The 19,373-nt window shown below is 36.4% G+C and overlaps 2 protein-coding genes across 2 annotated transcripts in view; one reads left to right on the forward strand and one right to left on the reverse strand.

The window, feature by feature from the left end:
- The first annotated feature begins 3,201 nt into the window (after nucleotides 1-3,201).
- Nucleotides 3,202-6,510, forward strand: GHRH (growth hormone releasing hormone). The gene is made up of 5 exons (XM_029284099.1): nucleotides 3,202-3,281; nucleotides 3,894-4,022; nucleotides 4,763-4,867; nucleotides 5,761-5,892; nucleotides 6,441-6,510. The coding sequence occupies exons 1-5, from the start codon at nucleotides 3,202-3,204 to the stop codon at nucleotides 6,508-6,510; spliced, it is 516 nt and encodes a 171-aa protein (XP_029139932.1).
- Nucleotides 6,511-6,798: 288 nt separating this feature from the next.
- RPN2 (ribophorin II) overlaps nucleotides 6,799-19,373 on the reverse strand; it is a 33,740-nt gene continuing 21,165 nt past the window's right edge. The window contains exons 12-17 of the mRNA XM_015815741.1: nucleotides 19,041-19,235; nucleotides 17,871-17,957; nucleotides 16,879-16,974; nucleotides 16,438-16,513; nucleotides 13,518-13,647; nucleotides 6,799-7,483 (exon numbers count right to left, since the gene is read on the reverse strand). Of these exons, the coding sequence (XP_015671227.1) occupies nucleotides 7,474-7,483; nucleotides 13,518-13,647; nucleotides 16,438-16,513; nucleotides 16,879-16,974; nucleotides 17,871-17,957; nucleotides 19,041-19,235 (594 nt within the window). The 3' untranslated portion in view covers nucleotides 6,799-7,473. The remainder of the gene's footprint in view (nucleotides 7,484-13,517; nucleotides 13,648-16,437; nucleotides 16,514-16,878; nucleotides 16,975-17,870; nucleotides 17,958-19,040; nucleotides 19,236-19,373) is intronic.

The raw sequence follows: 19,373 nt of genomic DNA on the forward strand, positions 1-19,373 counted from the left end.
TAAAAATGGGTGTTTTTCAGAAATGCAAAATTTACCAGTAGCAAGTTGTTATTTGTTCTATCCAGTGGTGATGATGATAATTTGCATGTCAGGCACCTCATACCCTCCACCGATGCCTGTTTGTGATTCTCTTTGTAAGATAAGGGATGCTAAATACGGCTTTTTGGAATGGTTGGTAAGTAATTGATTCTCTGACGTTCAGGAATTTGCAAGTTGGATGAAGACATGAAAGTATAAAAGACCAGGAGACTCCTATAGTTCAAAAAGCTGGATGAATTCTCTCCATTTCATCAAATACCACAGCAGAAAAATTTACAAGAAAGGAAATCAGTTTATAGACCTGAAGGTACACCATTTCCAAAGGAAACTGTAAGTTGATACAATTAATTTTGTTATTTTTTCATAGATACAGTATCAGTTTCATGGTGTAAAAATGAAATTGTAGAAGATTTTGTAGACTGAATAAGATTATAATTCTAGGTATACTGACTTGAAAATTAACTACACTTTCTTCAATCAAATTTCAATAAGAATTCTTAGCACTAGGATGTAAATTACAGAGACGAATAATAATAATTGGATTCTGATAAATCCAATATAAAATCTAGGATAATATTTCCCAGAAATATTATCTAAATTATTATCTAATTTAGATTTAAGTACTTAAAAATAGTTAGAGATACCAATTCTTTAAAAATAACATTTGTCCTCAGAAAATAAGTAACTATTTATGCTTTTATACTAGAAGAAAATGCTGATGGGCAAAAAGAAAAGGAAGTTATAAATATGTTATTTAGAAAGTAAAGTATAAAACTGAATAAACTTCCATCTGGTACTTAAAAACGTACGAAGCATAGGCAAAGCATTGTAGTCCTCTCCTAGCCCACATTTTTAAAAATCAATCTCCGTTTATCTCAAAGTAGATTGGGACTACATTCCTTATGACATGCATTTATTCACAGTGCAATCCTAATACAGTATGCACTTCATGGGGAACAATTCCTATTGATTCAGCGGAGGTTACCTTTGAGTTACAGAACTGCTTTGTAAAAAGTACAGAAATATTGTATAATGTCAATGACACAATAATTTAGTGACGTCTCATATTTTCTTTGTCTTATTATTTTCTCTACAATTACAATATGCAAGTGCTTAAAACTATGTCAGAAGTGCAATCAACTAATAGGGATAGATTTATCTTTTGGGATATCTATTTCAAAAGGAGATTTTCCTGTTTATGCCCTCTGCTGCTTAAGGAATTTGGTAGCATCTTTTCCAACTAACACATTTTATTAAAAAACATAGATTATGCTTCTGATGAAGGGAGTTGTGCCTTTTAATACGATTAGTTGGAAAAGGTTCCAAACTCCTTGTGATTTTTGCCACCACAGAGAAACATGGCTGTCTTACAATTTCTGCGACTTTAAATTCTCAAAATGGAAATAATAATACTATAGCATCTTTGGTTCTGAAAGGCAATAAAGTTCGGTTAGGGCTATCAATTACCCCTATGTAGGAAGGGAAATATTTAAAATCCTGTCTTTTTAGTTTCTGAAGTTGCAGAATGATTGGATCAAACCTCCCTCTTAATATAAGTCATTTAACAGCTTTTTAGAAAACTTAACACTCAACTGCAGGAATGGGCTGGGCAAGGGAGGGGGTGTGTGGAGGCTTCAGATATAGCCGTGCCTGTGCTATCATTTTTAACTGCACAAATAAAAAGACATTGAAAGGATAGTCTGTAGTGCAGAGGTCTCCAACTTTTTGGGCACCAGAGACCGGTACCGTGGATAAAGGTTTTTCAATGGACCAGAGGGGGTGTGGTTTTGCATACTGTCTGCATCCCATGAATGGGGCTTTGCTTATTTTTGCGGTCCGGTTGCTGGCATTCTGTGGACCAGTACTGGTCCATGGACCAGGGGTTGGGGACCCCTGCTGTAGTGTGATCCTAGTGATTTTATGAAGATGTCTATGTAGTTTTCTTGGCAAAAATACAAAAGAGATTTCTTATGACTTTCTTCTGGGATACCTTTTCAACATCCCAATCTTGCCTACATCCCCAGTGAAAGAATTAAAAAAGGGAAAGATATCCTGAACTGTTGCTCAGTTCCTGGTGATTGAATCCATTCAGTTTTCTTGTTTGGTTTACAACCTAGATCAGCTATATGCTGCTACCTAGATTCTCTCAAATTGATCACAGGATGATTTATACTTCTATAGTCTAATATAAAATAAGAATGGAGACAAGAATTGATGATGGAAAGAGAGAGCAATAGATTACACAGTTAAAACATAGGAGCCTAAAACCTGAGCTTTAAATTGTTTAAATGGTTTTATTAATCTGCATCCCTCAAATCCTGGTATTGGAAGTATCAAAAGTACTCATAAACTTAGGGCAGGCTGCCTGGAATTTTTGACTATAACAATGAGTTGCCTAAGAAATGAATTTTCTCCCCCCTCCTTCAGTAACTAGCTCAGTTAAAAGTCATTTCTGTTCTGAACTAGCAGATATCTTGCTTGAAGTGTATCCAGCTAAAGATCTGCTTTAAAAAAGCAAAAAAGACATAGGGATATTTTTGAGACATCATAGCATTGTTCATAAAATTTTCCTTTTATTTCTGAGGTGAATGCAGTTGCCCGTTTTGCCAAAACAGCTAGAACCTCACATGATGGAAGATATAAGGGGCTGGAAAAACAATGAAAATAGTTAAAATAGGAATCTACAAAGCAGCACAATAAGACTAAGGATGCTCAGTAGCTGTAGAACTGAATGTATGTTCTTTGGATTCCATCTCAGTTTATGCAGTGTGTTTTGGGACTCTGATCACAACAGTTCTGTGAACTGGAACATTGTTGATGGTCCTATTTGCATTTTTTAATTTCTGGAATTGAACAGCTTTCTGTAGCCACATTTGTCAACAAGAGAGATCCTAGTAGAAATCAATATCCTTTCTCTCCTATCCATTCACATGCTTGATTGAAGTACAGAAGGGATATTAATGCTCTACAAGATACAGGGTTTTACTGGAATTTTAAGTTATTGAATTGAGATTATTGAGATTAGTAAGGAGAGAAAGCTCAGTTGACTTACAACAGATCTGAAAAACACTGAATTGTTATCTCTGTGGTGATTATTTTCAAGTGCCACAATTAATCCCAAATTCTTATTTTATGTTGCAGCCTGCCCTAGAAGACATTAAGATGTTGGACAGAGCTACTCCTTTCCTTTTCCTCCACTTTGTCATGAGTTCCTTTTCTTCTCCTCTCTATCCACCACTCAGGTAGTTGATCATCGCTATTAATTTTTGGCTACTCAAAATGTAAGTTGAACCCATCGGTTCCTTTTCCCCATTGGAAAAGTCTGTCTTGGATAGTAAGTTTCTTGCTGCTGGAGGAAGCTAGTCCATCTCTAAAGATAGTACATATACCGGTATTTACAAACAGAAGGGTCCTCTCTGTAGTAACATGGCAATGTGCCAAGCACTATACAATATAAGCTTTTTTGGAACTAAGTTAAAATGCTCGTTTCTCCATTTGATTTTTAATACAGATTAAAATAGTTTATATTTATCAATATTATTTATTGATCTGTAGATTACTGTGCTTTATGATGTATGAAATATTAGCTAATGATTTATGTATAACCTTTTCCCTCAGATCTCGATGTGTCTTTCTTCATTTTATCCCAATATCCACAATCCTATGCAATGGATTGGGTTGACTGGAAAAGATGGATTGACCTCAGAGCACTCAATAAGCCCCCAAATGAGGACACGTAGCAATATTTTCCCTCCTTCTTCTAGGAATGTCTAATTGTTACTTCGGTGTGCCATGGGATGAGAAATATTTTGCCTTATTCTGATTGTTTTTAATGTTGTTGCTTGTTGCTTTAGGTATAATCCACTATCCATTTCTGGCAAAGCAGGGAGCTTTCAACTACAAGAAAGTAGTCCTGTGCACAAAAGCCACGATCTTTCAGTAGAAGAGCAAGAAGAGAATTTTCTCAGCCCTGCTGAAAAAAGGTGGGTATATATGAATGTCAGAATAAGTAACACGACCTTAGCTGTGCTCAAATCAGAGCTAAGATCCATCTACTTAGGTGCCCTATTTACTCCAAATGGCCAACTTCTCAGAATGTCACCAACAGATTATGAGGTCTGGCTCCATGAAAGAATGCAGAAAATAGTATTTATAGTTGTGAAACTGAGAGCCCCTAAGGTACTACATGATGTCAAATTTCTTTTTAAGAACTTCAGTTAAAATTGTTTAGACATGTTTACACTTTTTCTTGCCTTTAAAATTTAGCAATTAGAAATACATGAATTCACAACAAAGATCAAAATAAATGATTCAAAACAAAACCAACAAAACAAACCAGTTAGGACACTGGAAAATCTATTTGGCCTGTCTTGGGAAGAATTCCAGACCCAGCACTCCTGTGGAAAACATCCTCTTTTGCCATTGAACTTTTTTAGGCGCTACAACATATAAAAAGGGGACATATTGGTGATCCTTATTTTGACTTCATAAGTTCCAGGAACAAATTATACGTAAGAAAGAATGCAGTGAACTCATTTTTATTTAGCACTTTACTTGTTATCCAAAAGGAATAGAAATTGGAAATGCATAGAACTTCCCCTTTCAGGATAGTGTAGCTTTGAAGGTATATAGATCTGCCTTTTCCATTAACAAGAATTGTTCTTATGATGCTCCTTTGCAAGTGGGTACTGCATCAGAATGACATGCATTTATATTTCATTAGACTCCAGCGTCATGCAGATGCCATATTCACTGACAGTTACCGGAAGGTCCGAGGAAAGGTATCAGCACGGAAGTTATTACAGGGCATAGTTGGAAAAAGACTTAGGTAAGTGTAATGACTATACATTATTTACCATAACTTTGTAGCTGTTAAAACTCTACTTGACTGTCCATTACAGAGACAGGAAGATAATCCTGGTGGTGGTGACAAATTCTTACAACCACAACAGATATTTTTCTGATCAGACATGGCCAGAAATATAGCTCAGTTAGCAACAAAGAAAGAGTTATTATAAAATGTGCTATATATTTCAAGTGATTTGAATTATTCACCAGAGGAAATTTGAATTGATGTAGTATCTTAACTGAAGCTCTCATTTCACTCTCTATTTCCTTGGAAAAATCTAGGCCAAACCTGATATGTAATATAAAAATATTTATCTTTCTAATCCAAATAAATATTTATAACTATTTCTAGAGGAGTACTATAGAAAGAATTAGACTTTCCTATTAAGATGTTAAAATCTGCAAATATCTCAAGATAGCAAACTGTGCTCAGATGTTAGACCAGAGGTCCCCACCCTTTTGGGCACCAGGGACCGGATTCATGGAGAAAGCTTTTTCCATGGACCGGAGAATGCGTGGTTTTGTGTGCTGCCTGCATCCCATGGATGGGGCTTTGCTTGTTTGTGCGGACCGGTTGCTGGCATGCCACAGCCCAGTATCCACGGTCCATGGATCAGGGGTTGGGGACCCCTGTGTTAGACTACAATGTCATCTATGAACAGTCATTAGATTGTGGAATTTGCATTAGAAGAAATAAACGTTATTTTAGCTTAAGTAATTGTCTTCAAAAAATAGCTATGTTAAATAATAACTTTTTCAAGACCAATTTATGAGGCTGGTAGTCAAGCAGGAATAGCTCTTGCCTAGGACCCCTGACTCATGCCTTCCTCTGTGGTGTGTTTCTCTATGGCAATCATTTTGGTTGTTTTCTAGGAAAGGAAGCCTGGGAAATGAGCAACGTGAAATCTTGACTAGACGCCAGTCTGATAGCATTATGATGGATAGCCGCTACCACCAACAGATGGTACTCAGGAATTTCTTGGGAGCAATGTTACAGAATCAAAGGTAAGTAGTTTTATAAAAACAAAACAATCACATTCTGTAACATACAGTACATTTGAATGTGCAACTGCTACTTTACCGACTTGTATAGCATATATAGTAATGACTGCAACAAAAACACATTCTAATGAGTTGTAATTTGTCCATATCTCTGTTCAGTGTACTTCAGTGCGCATTCAAAGCTTACTCTATATGTTAACCCTGAGTAAATTGCAATATATTAAGGTGATTAATCATTTAATTCTACTTGTATTAGAACTGCTTTTAGTTTTTAACATGGAAAAACATAATTTGCATAACTTTCTGGCGTCAGTATTAATGGAAATCATCTCTACCTAGACAACCTAGTCAGATGGCTTAAGTTCAAAACATTTAGAAGGAGAAACTGATTCCTCATTACTGTTCAAAAAAGGGACAAATAAACACAGCCTTTATCTTGGTCAGAGATGTGCTCTGTTGCTGGAGCCTAGTACCTTATCTTGGAAGCAACTGTGTTCCACTGAAAGCAGCCACACTTTTGTCACACTGAGATCTCTTGTTTTCTTTCCCAGCCCTCAAGATGTTGATAATGACAATTTAGAGGATTTTACCAGTGTTCTGATCAAACTGATGGAACTGTAAACTGACTTCATCCCTTCCCTTTCTCACTTTGGTCAGTACCATTCTCAGGTTTGGCATAAATGCAAGAATTTCAGTGGGAGGGGGGGAAGGTTTCTAAAGCTGTAGAAAGAAATGAACAGGACACCTCACTGATAACCAATATTACTTCTTCTATAAACATAGGACAAAAATTGAAAGCAAATGTTTATATGTTGAATTGTTTCCTGTTTAATTTATGCCAGATAAGAATGCTTAATGTATAGTAGCCTCATTTCAGTTTGAAAAATAAATGGCCGCTGTAGCAAAATGCTATATCCAAATACTTTTATTCTATTAAGACTCCATAATCAACACCATTGAGTTGTCTGACATAGTTAAAACATGGGGATTGTACTGAGAGTTTAAATTGAGAAGTGCTGAATGGAAAGCATTTGTTGACTTCTGATTTCAGCACCATGGACAGTTTTTGATTGCTATGCAGTCTTGATAGTGTGTAAAGAATTTGTCAGAGATTTTCTGATTCTTCAAAGTGTATTTTAACTGCTTTTTATCATCCAAATTTTTCTTGTATTTTCACACAAAATATGGAAATGCTCTTCTATAATTACTTGAAGCATAAGCTTAATAATGTTTGCTTTAGAAAGCCACAATATAATAAAGAAATTGCAGTTGGCTAGACCTTTTGTCTTATTCTCTTTATTTCATGAAGGAGGCGGTAGAAAAAAGATTTTAAAAAATGACAATTTGGGAGCCCATCTGTTTTTAAAGTTCTTACTGACTGACAAGGTGGTTGTACCACAAATCAAAGTACTTACACATTCAAGCAAACACAAAATGTGAGGGTATTTTTCTTCTTAAAAAACACTTTTTAATATTACAGGCAATTATTTTCCACACTTCAGTTTCTGGCCTTCAAACTGTCTTTGGCTCCTTTCCTTTTTTACTTAAGGTTTTTTTTTCTTCTGTTCCTCTGTTCTTCTGTCATTAGCGTGTTCTGGAAGGACACAAAGAAATCCCCTTAAAGTTAAAATTCCTGATGTGGAAGAGTTCTTCGCTTATAAAGCAGTTATCTCTTTTTGGAACAGTGAAATGTAATGTTTTAAATGCCAAATTTAAAACCTGAAGAATGCAAAGAATACATATTTGAATTTACAAGTCATACTATATTTGGAGTATCACTTAATATGTGTACATAATGCTACAAGTTAAATTTAATAACATATTCACCTATTGATCTATTTTATTTATTTATATCCTGCCTTTACCATTTTTACAACAACTCAAGGCAGTGAACATACTTAATACTCCTTTCTCCTCCCACCTACCCCACAACACCCCTGTAAGGTGGATTGGGCTGACAGAGTTACTGGCCCAAAGTCAATCATCTGACTGAGATTACAACTCACAGTCTACTCAATTCAAATGAATACATTAAAATTAAATTAAGACTAAAAAAGAGACAAATCTTACAAATATCTCCCCATGGTAAAAGAAATGGAATATTCATTTTTATAATACTTTAAGTGTATAAGTACAAAAACAACTAGAATCAAAAGAAAAAGATGAGGAGATGGCTATGACAACAGGACTTAAGCTCTTAAATTATGACATTCATAAACTCAATTCCATTACACAAATGATATATAAAACAATATATTCAGATACTTATTTTCATCTGTAAAATTGCACTGAGATTGTGTCTCCAAATAACTACTTACTTTTAATAAAGAGATAGTGGAAATAACATCATTCTTAGGTATTTTTCTTTGGAATATAGTGGTAAAAGAACATTTTAAAAAATTATCCATTATCCCCAGTTCGTAACTTACAGTGTGATAAGAGCTTCAACTAAGTTCCACCAATAGATACTGGCTAAAGTAAATACCATAAAATCAGTATTTCTTTCACCACACTGTTCCTCATCTAATAGTTTCATGTTTTCTTTGGCATATCCAGTTTTTAGCGATTACAACCATTTAAGAGTGAAATTGTATCATTTATTTGAAAGCTGACCAGGCTTGGGCAGACAAGCTGAGAAGCAAAGATTGGACAGTTTTTATAATGTTGTGTGGGTAAAGTGGGGAACATAACTCAGTGTTTTAAGAGAAGATTAAATCCAGTATTTAGCCATCTTTGGATACCAATACCTGATGATTTCTAGTATGGTATGTAGAGTACATCCATCATCTTTGAAGTGTTTGGAGAGGATGAATTTTAAATCTTTCATGTATTGGAATGCATAATTATTTTTCTTTAATAAAAGTAAAGATGATCAATCAAAGGTGTTACATATCTTTTATGTGGGTATATTAATTTCTTCCCCAACCTTAATCCCCAGTGAAATCCTATCTCTCTTTCTGTCGAGTGTGTTTATTCTCTCTCTCTCTCTCTGACACCTAGCTGGTTTTCTGCTTAAGGTGGGACTAGAACTCACAATCTCCTGATTTCTAACCAGATGTCTTAAACAATCCATCAAGCTGGCTCTCAATGAACTCCTAAGTCATTTCCATTCATTTATCATTTTAGATGGCCGTAATGCTGCAAAGTTTGAAACCCCCTTTGTTACCTAATAACAAGCTAATACTGTCCTACAATATTTCTAATTCTTCATGTAATCTATGAAATTGACAGCTGTGTATTCTTGAAAATTATAGAACTGGAGCTCAAATATCTGTCTTTCATTATACATAGATTCAAAGTGTAAAACTTGGAATTTACAAGACTAAATGCTTATATCCTTATTGTAGACAAGAATATATCAATTTATATTCTTTAATTTTATATCCATAATCTACATTACCTCAAAATATCTTTGTTGGTACATGCAAAATTTATATTTTTGTGTGACCACATAATTACAAAATCTGGAAATGTGCTATTAAAACCAGTAACCTGAAAAACTCTATTTTAAACAAACATTATAATAATTTCTTAATGCAGAAACCAGAAATGAGAACAACAATTGGTCAAAGTAATATCTTCTCTTACTCAGATTCTCCTACCAACCTACAATTCTTCTCTTTTGATTTCATCCAATATTCCATATTGCTGCAAAAAACAAGACTTGGCAATCTAATTTATTAATTCATTTAAGCAGCACAGTTAAGTATAATTTAGAATATACTTAACTTTCAAGGATGTTCCTGGAATAATGAACAGGAGGTATAACAGTAATTCATGCATTCCACAGCGTGCAATTAGGCTACCAGAACATGCTGTACTTTAAATTATTTTCTGAAGATCACTCAGAAACTATTCTTGGTCCTAAGTGTCGAAGCCAGGTGCTAATAAGTATGAATTCTTTTAGTAATGTGACAAGAGTCACTGCATTAGTTGCCAATTGGTTTCAAAATCCAATTCAAAATACAGGTAGTCCTTGGTTAATGACCACTGGTTCAGCAACCATTCAAAGTTTTGAAGGTGATCCTTGAGATTTATGACTGGTCTTCACAGTTTTGGCTGTTACACCATCCCTGCCATCACGTTATGTGATTCATGCTTGGTAACTAGCTCACATTGTGTCCTATGGTCGCATGATTGCCATTTGTGACTTTAACCGCTCGCTTTTGACAAGCAAGTCAATGGGGAACCCAGCAGATGATTACAAATGGCAATCCTATGATGTCGTGCTTAATGAGCACATGGGATTCGTTTAATGATCAAAACCGGAAGGGTGCATTTGCCATCGTAAGTCAGCACAGTCATGTAATATTGCACTTTTTGACTGCATTGCTTAGTGATGGAATTCATAATTCCAATTACCATCATTATGCAAGGAATACCTATATTTGTTTTAGCCTATCCTAGTCACCTTTGGGACCAGCTCCTCCAAACTGTTTTTTTCTGTCTAATGAAGTCTTTGAGGGAGATGATGTTTGGAGAGGTAGAACAGTCTAGAATCTGATGCTGTATTTTTTTTGTTGGTGCCTTGTTATGTAACATTGTATCCACTAATGTGAGAATGGCTTGGAAGAAAGTCATGGTAACTATTTTATTTAAACATAGTTTTAACTGGTAATAGGATGGCTGGATGCCTGTTTGTTGCTTCAGTAGATTTTTAGACATTATATGTTTTAAACAAAATGTTATATTGTTTATATTGAATTTCTGCTTCTCCAAATGTTGTAATCCGCCTGGACTCTGAGGCATAAAAATTCAACAAACATAGAAATAAAATATGCAGTACAAAAGCAACTGCAACAAACAGACAAAAATCCACCCAGCTCACTAAGCTCCTTTTTTTCCAACAAGAATAAACAGGCAGAAAGAGAAAAATCAAAATATTACATGCAGGGCCTTAGGTAACATAGATTCAGATACTGTGACAGGCTACCCAACTTCATGAAACAAACTGAAACAGGCATGTCCAACAATTTGCATCAAACTGATCCTAACTATCTTAGCCTTCTTACTCCAAAATCTTGTTCCCAAGATTATCAACTTTTTAAATTACACAAATATTGATTCTTTGCTTCCGGGAAAAATATTTTTTATATTGGTTGGACTGAGAACAAAAGCAAAAGCAGCATACAGGTAGATAGACCAAGCAAGAGTTGTGGAAGACATAAAAATGAGAAGTCTAGAGAAATCTAGAAGTCTTTTAAGCATTGCTAGCAATTTCTCTAGCAACTGATTTCTCTTTTAATAATGTGGAACTGTAATGGAGTTAAAACAATAATTGAGTTAAACAATAAACTCAAAATATAGCTAAACCATGCAGATGTTCCTTTTGCAATAGTCAGAAGCATACTAGGCAGAGAGGTAGTGATTTCTACTAAGGCTCCCCCACCTCCTCAACCCCAAACAGAGATAAGCATAAAATGAAGCAGCCACCATGCTTAGGAAGAGGAACAGCCAAAGACCCTTACTTCTAGGAAGGGCTGGTCACTAGTGTACCCCCTTTTTACCGTAGCGTTCTATACTTTGCCAACCTACTGCTCTGTTCTGCAGCGATCCTGCCAAAAGGAGAAAGGAATTAAAGTTCAGAGCAGACAGGGAAGTGGAAAGAAGTATTACTTTAGGAACTGACAACACAATCAAAAGAAGCATGCAAACCAGGCTTCCCGAAATTCGACAGAGATTGGGTGAGCATCAAGAGAATTGCCATTTTTCATAAGAGAATTTATGCTGCCATTTTGGCTGAATTTTAAGCCAGCCACTAATGTAGGTAAAAACATGGTCGCTCTAATTTCACTAAATAGCCATCAGAGAATAAATCAGGTAAAAGAGACAAAGTGCACAATTATAAAGTTAGCCCTAATGCATAACAGATATTAGCAAGAAGCATTTTTATTACAGGCAGTCCTCAACTTACAACCATCCGTTTAGTGACTGTTCAAGGTTACAACAGCACTGAAAAAAATGATTGATGGCCATTTTTCACACTTAAACCATCTCAGTGATCAAAATTCGGACTCTTGGCAACTGCTTCATGTTCATGATGGCTGCAGTGTCCTGGGATGATGTGATCACCTTTTGTGACCTTCTGACAATCAAAATCAATAGGGAGATTCACTTAACAACTGTGTTACTATTCACTTCAGCTATTCACTTCAGCTATGGCAAGAAAAGTCATAAAATGGAGCAAAACTCACTTAACAACTGCCTTGCTTAATAACAGAAATTTTGGGGTCATTGTGGTTGTAAGTTGAGGACCATCTGTATTGGTTCATGCTACTTAGGAGCCCTGGTATAACTTAGAACTTTGCTTCCTCATTTAATACTTAACTACTACAAAAAATCCACAAGACGTTACTTCTCTATGAAGACTTCTCCATGCAGCAAGAAATGTTGCCTATATAAGCTAGACATACTAACTTGTTACTAACCTCATGGTTGCCTCAATTCTGAGAATGCCTAATGGCCATCAAGATTTTCTGAAGGCAAACCTATACATTTTTTTCCCCAGAGTTGAAAAAAAGCCAAGCATTTAGATACTAAAGTGAGGTTCTAGGTCCTGCAAATGATTTGAGTTACTATACTGGAGGCTTTGTGAGAAATGACACTGACCCTCTAATCTTTTAAAAAGAAGAAATCCAGAAAAGATATTCCTTATATTACTGATGGGAAACCTACGGCTTTCTAGATGTCACTCAATTTATAAATGCATGAAGCCCCAGATAACATGGCTAATAGTGAAGGAAGCTGAAAACTAGAATTTAGATACAGTATGTACAAAGGACCATAAATGATGACAACTGGGGACTGAATTTAAACAATGTGGTGTTAATACATGATGTCATGTGACTCCATCGTTTAGTGATGACAATCCCAGCAGTGCTGGTTACCATTGTAACCCCAGGACCATATGGGTTGTTAAATGGAAATGGCAGGAGTCCCAGACAAGGAGCGCTAGTTGGAGGTGCTGCAGGGTGACGCAGCAAGCAGGAAGCGCAGGTGGGGCCACAAGCATGCTGTGTGCACACTACAAAGTGCGAGTGGCTTTTTTCTCCTCGGGGAAAGGCAGGAACAACTTACAAGGGATGACTTTTGACCCTGCCAGCTTCCCTAATGACTTTGCTTGTGTAACACAGGCAGAGAAGGCCGTAAATGGTAATCATGTGACTGCAGGATATTGTGACACTGGAATTGCAAGTCAGTTGCCAAGCACACAATTCATGATTATGTGACCGGGGAGGTACTGCAGTCGCTGGATCTTCAAGGACCAGTTATAAGTACCATTAGTTCAGCGTTGTAACTTTGAACAGTCGCTGAACATGTGGTCATAACCCAAGGACTACTTATACTACTACTCATTCCAAACAGATCTCATCACTTGGTCAGTTAGAATCTCTCCCTTAAGTGATTGTCTTCAAAAGTCAGAACATGGAATTAAATCTAGAATGTCTCAATTATTACATAAGGTGAGATATACTAATGAATCAAGAAAGGACAGCTAGGAATTTAGCAACAGATTTATTGTTAATCGCACATACTTAATTTTTCCTTTACTATCGCTACTAGGGTTTTTTTGTAAAAAAAAAAAAAAAAAGAGGAGAAGAGAGGAAATCCAAGTTTTGTCCTCTTACCTTTTCACAGCTTTTTGAGCCAACATTCTATTGCCTGCTAGGAAGGTGAGGCTACCAAGGAGAGCCAGGTACTTTAGGGTTTGAAACATGTTGAGCTGAGTCCAGTAAACATACATGAGCCCCAACATTGCTAGGAAAAATATGGTCAAATAACAGATTGTAAGATTTGATTTTCTTGAAAACATTTTATAGTAATTCCATTTTGTGAATTCCTTGCACTATCTACTAATCTGCAACTAAATCAAGTACCCAAATTACATATTAAGTTGTAAACAGTTGCTCCACTATGCTGTAGATAACAACCAAGGCTCCAGAATCTTCGATTTCTCTTCAAGTGCAAACATTTAATTACGTACCATAAAAAAACTGACTGGCAGAGAAGGAAGGTGGCAAAAGGAATATAAGGAGTTTGTTTATTTCTCTCCATACCAGGTGCAAATACTAAATCTTTCACCTGGAGAGATGAATTTATGATTCTTCCAATATGAAAAGCAATTCCAACCACACATAGACATAAATACGGCAAATGAAACAAAAATAATCCTCAAATGAAGTAAAATCAACCTTCTAACACAATATGCTGACATTTATAGACAGAATGCAATTAAATGAGTCATACTGAATACTGAGAACATTTCAAAGGGACCAAAGTATAAATAACTTGGAATGTAACGCTTACATTTACAACTACCTTCAAAATGTACTCATTTACTGCAGTGGTATTCAAATGTCTGTGCTTGTTTTATTTATTCTTTTGGTTCATTATATAACATGTAAGAATAAAGCAGATATCAAAACAAGAGTAACAAAAAAAATTATGTAAATTTTTGTTGGATAGTCTTTCTGTTAGATCTATAGACAGACAGTTCATAAGAAAAAATGGACATATATCAACCGTATGTCTTACTTATTCTCTATTAAAAAAGGAAATACATACATTTACAGGCAGTTCTAAATGTTCTCTATATACTGTACATATGTAAAACTGTATGTGTTTATGCTCTTCCCCCAGCCTCCACATGCAATTTCTCTTTAAGCCTTAAAAGGTTTAAAAATAATAAAAAAAACATTGTTCTCCCAAGGTGAGGCAGAGATGCCCTACCTATATGTTTCCAGTGGAACACCCACCCCCCAAAATGATTCTTGGAAAAATATGGGTCTATGGCAGCCAGTGAGTTTTTGGGTGTGCAGCCCTGCATTTTTCTGGCCCTTCTCTTCTTTCGTTTACAGCACTAACCCAGTGGTGGGATTCAGCCGGTTTGCACCGGTTCGGTAGAACTGGTAGGTAATTTTTTGTTGAGTTCGGTGAACTGGTTGAATCCCACCACTGGATGGCACCTAGTGAAGCCCTAGCCCTTTTCGCAAGGCCCAGAATGGCCCTAGGGAAGTGTGTGGATGCCACTTCTGGAAGTCCGTTCTGGGCCTCAGAAGCCTGGAGGAGGCCTCTCAGGCCCAAAACAGCCCTCAGGAAGTGCATGGATGCCGCTTCCGGAAGTCCGTTCTGGGCCTCGGAGGCCCAGGCCCAGAACAGACTTCTGGAAGGGGCATCCATGCGGAGAACCGGTTATTCACGTATTTGAATCCCACCACTGCACTAACCCCATCACTTGACCAATTTCTCCATGATTCTCTGCTTCTATTCAGAAACCTGGGCACCAATGCATTCCTATTATATGTGGGCTTGCAAGCTGCAGAGAATCCAATCAACCGCTTTCCTCCAAATGCTACAGGAGTCCCATTTCAGTCCCAGATGGAACATGCAGGCATTACTGTCTAGATGTCACATTGAGAACACTTCATGCTGTGTCAACACATGCTGCCGCTATGTTCATCTAATCGAATTTAGAAAACTACACAGACTACAAATGTGTGCAGTGCCTGAACACCACAGATGGCCAAGAAAGCAAGGTCAGGCAAAGAGGCTTGTAGACTGTTTCCACAGCATATACATTCAGGGAGAAGGTGTGCTTTTGACCATGAGTACAAGCTCCCTATGATTATGAGCCCAAATAAAACAGTCCTAGATCACGTGGACAGCTGTACTCAAACAAACAGAAACACAACTACTGTTCAAGCCTCCCAACTGAACATATGGAGGTTAGAAGAGAGGATAGCATCATATGGAATGCCCTATTCTCTCTCCTCTTTTTGCTAAATCGGTGAGTTAGGGCAAAAATCTCTTTTATAGTGGCTGCTGAAAACCAGGATCTCCTGGATAGTTAACATGAATGCCTGTATTCCACCAGCGGTACACATATAATAAACTGAGAACCATTGATGAAAGATTCAAATGAAAAATTTTAAATATCCAATTAGTTAATTAAACTTTAAAAAAAATAATGCTGGTTTTTCATAGGGAAAATATGAAATTATGAAGATGAAAGGAAAGAACCTTTCTAAGATTAAAAGCCAATAGGGAAACAATTCAATATAAGAGGACCTACAACTTTCTTTTTAAAATTTGAGACAATTTAGCATGTTAAAGCCAAGTGGCATATTCCAAGGAATGTAAGAAGCCAATAGCTGTTTCTGATCAAATTAAGACACACTGACTGAGGAGAAATCTAGACACTGATCAAGGTACATAAGGAAGAATACAAAAATCAAAGCATCAAAAGGTCATACATACTAAAGGACTGATGCCCCAAATACAAACTCAGAACATTATGTACTAACAAATGTATCTAAATACAAGACATTGAAACTAATGAGAGCTTTTAAAACTGATGGCAAGCATGCATTTAGCCATACCAGAATAATTCTGAAAGATGGGCTAGGGGAAAAATGGACAAAAGGGAGGGATATAGTGTCATTATGTCCATTATAGTTAATAAGCTGTGAGCTCATCTGTCATCAGGCTCTTATCTATAAAGCCAACAGAAAAAAAAGGATAATGGAGAGGAATTCCTCTGGCACTTACCTGCATGACCCAGATGAAAGATAATGGTACTTGGAGCAAAACTGAAGTTAGAAATATTGGCCCCAATCTTTATCCACTGAAAAATGGTAAAAATATACATTAAGGGAGGATAACATTTGCCAATCAACTTCAAGAACATCCCAGTTTGGTTTAAGTCCATTCAAAATATCTGACTCCTTCAGATGTGCAAATGAGCCTTGAAAGTTTTCAGTGACCGTCTTTTAAAATGGGCCTCTCAAATAGAGGCAGGAATTTGGGAGAGGGGTAGATATGGATTAGTAAAATTTTAAACTTTCACCACCTAGGAAATCTTTCACAACCCTATTTTGTGAAAAATTAGCAATGTTATACTGTATTGGTCTTCAGTTGCCTGAAAAACCCAGCAACTGAGTAACAACGGCAAGGAATTCAGTATAATTAGAATGTATATGAAACACTTACCAGAATAAAGAGCAAAAGCAGTGGAGACAGTATCATGGCTGTGAATGTGTTTGATACAACAGTGGGAGGCCTCTTCTCCGGCTCTCTGAACAAATGCTAGTGAAGAGGAATTCCAGGGAAAAAACATCAGAAGAGTACTTTGTCTCAGCAGACAGCAAATTCTAGGTCAAGATATCTAACTATCATTGTACATATATACAACTTAGATTCTACTGAGTTGTTAGTGTTGTTTTCTTAGTATTTGCACTGCCTGATTGCAAACTCTTGTCTGACTGATTGCTTTTGTGCTGTATTCACCTAGTTCTTATAGCAAAATTAACAATGAATGATACAATGAGGGGTTTTATTTATCAGCTGACATATGCAAGGCAGGTATTGATTTGATGGGAAAGTGTGACTGGGCCAAGGTTACCCGCCTGATTTTCATGCCTATGCAAGAACTAGAAGCTGAATTCTTAAGACATTATAAATCTCTAGTGGGGAAATGACCAACTTTTCCTTTTTTCCTTTGTTGTCATATACAAGTAAGGCTCTTTTCCATACACAATCAATGCTAATTTATCTGTGCAGAAAAGAATAGGTGTGCTAAAAGACCCTTCTAGATGCAAGGGCATTATTTTTCAATTTTCTTTAGCTAAAAACTGATTCTTGAAGCAACAGTAGAAAACTCAACGTCTTATTCTTGGGTTTTGCAACCATCTATGGATATATGCAAAAAAATACAGCTCTACTGACAGAGGAATTAATTATAGTTGCAAACATATGGAGGTTTTTGTAATGCAAGATAATATTAAATTTAGCATTCTAATCCAAGTACAAAAAGAGCAAAGGAAGCAAAAACAAAAGCATTCATGGACAGAAGAGATGGAAACTGGTACCCTTGCTCTATTAGATAAGCTTGATAACAAATTTAAGTTAAATAAATAAATCAGAAGTAGCGGTCTTCCAAATGGAGAATTCAATGAAACAGAGTGTCCTGATGTGGAATGTACCTGTATCTCAGGTTTAGGAGTGAAAAGGCTTTTTGACTGGACTGTAGATGGAGCATCTTCTTCTGGAAATTTGATGACAACATCAGCCTGGAAAGCATTAAAAAGGTAAATGCTAATTGAAGGTTATTTATGTTTGATTGCTTTACCTTTCCATAAATAATTAAAAATATCAATTCACTTAACCCACCCTTAAAATTAAGACCTCGGATAATTAGATAGTTGCTACCTCTATATGATTTGGGTCCTAGCTATATTCATGAGACTCTATTTCCCCTGATAGAATTTGCCTACTTGATATGGTTGGGCAGAGATTCACAGCTGAAGGTCCCTTGTTATCAGAAGACATCCCCCTCATCTGGAACTGCTTACTTTACTAGGCAATACAGATCCAATCTGATGGCCTTCCAAAAGCTTGTAAAAATCTGGCTGCTTTGGAAAGCCTTTGATTATTGGTTAACATGGCTATTACTATTACATAGTAATGGTAATAGGTTTTGTATCTGTACCCCTCCTAGATCTGAAGGGATTTAAATGATAGAAAGGATACATAAATAAGAATAATTTATCTTAATAAGATTTACTCTCAAGGTAGTAACCCTCTTTTGCCTTACAACTGGAAGCACCACGATATCACTGGTTTTCAGAATAGCCTTACATAGAAAATATTGATGCAAGTTTTTTCCCTCTCTCAGAGTATCAGAACTCAAGATCATCCATTGAAATTAAATGGAAAAAAGATCCAGGAAAGGCCGAGGAAAGTATTTTTCCACAAGGCATATATGTTTTGGAATTTGCTGTGAGCATCTGTGATTTTAATAGCCAAGTTGGATGATTTTGGAAATTTGACAGATTCATGACGAATCAGGCTACCAAAGCCTACTAATAATTAAGGACTGATTCCTAGCTCTTGGTTAGTAACACACCTTAAATGCTAGTTATTGGGAAGTATCATGAAAGACAGATGCTGCCCTCCAGTTAGGGGGTATAAACAAGATTCAAAAGCTGGCCACTGGGGCAAATAGAAATGGGCAAAATTGATCCAGGGTGTTCTCCCTGCCTATTTAGATCTTCATCAAGTTAATTCCTTGAGCTTACACAAGATCTAGCTCCTCATCTCTCTAACTGATACTAATCTAGCAGGTAAAGCATTCTACAATTGGACCAACATACCACATTCCAGAGGATTGGGTTTTCCAGAGTGGCATCACCAATGATCAAATAAAGAGTGTATATTCCAGAGGCTGAATCAAACTCAGTTTTTCTCTCAGAAGTGTCCAGTTCAAACTTGTAGATGTTTTTGCTATCTGGTTCTGCAACAAACACTACCTCCTGCCCAGTTTTTTGATTGTGAAGCCGTACAAAAGTCTAATTTGAAAAGACAATGAAACTTATGTTAGCATCCAAATCATAAAAGCACAAAAGCTTTAATACTATTATTATTTCACCAGGGTTGAAGGAGAATATGCTTGATTTAAGAGCTTGGAAGGAATTCCAAGGGCCAGA

Source organism: Protobothrops mucrosquamatus, unplaced genomic scaffold, assembly GCF_001527695.2.
Source record: "Protobothrops mucrosquamatus isolate PMUCROS unplaced genomic scaffold, P.Mucros_1.0 scaffold373, whole genome shotgun sequence".
NCBI classification, from domain to species: domain Eukaryota; kingdom Metazoa; phylum Chordata; class Lepidosauria; order Squamata; family Viperidae; genus Protobothrops; species Protobothrops mucrosquamatus.

Excerpts from the sequence above, each read along its gene's own strand:
- GHRH (XM_029284099.1), top strand. The coding sequence starts at position 3,202 with ATGTTGGACAGAGCTACTCCTTTCCTTTTCCTCCACTTTGTCATGAGT. Across the intron at positions 3,282-3,893 it reads CCTCTCTATCCACCACTCAG|GTATAATCCACTATCCATTT; the intron begins GTAGTTGATCAT and ends TTGTTGCTTTAG. Across the intron at positions 5,893-6,440 it reads GCAATGTTACAGAATCAAAG|CCCTCAAGATGTTGATAATG; the intron begins GTAAGTAGTTTT and ends TTTCTTTCCCAG.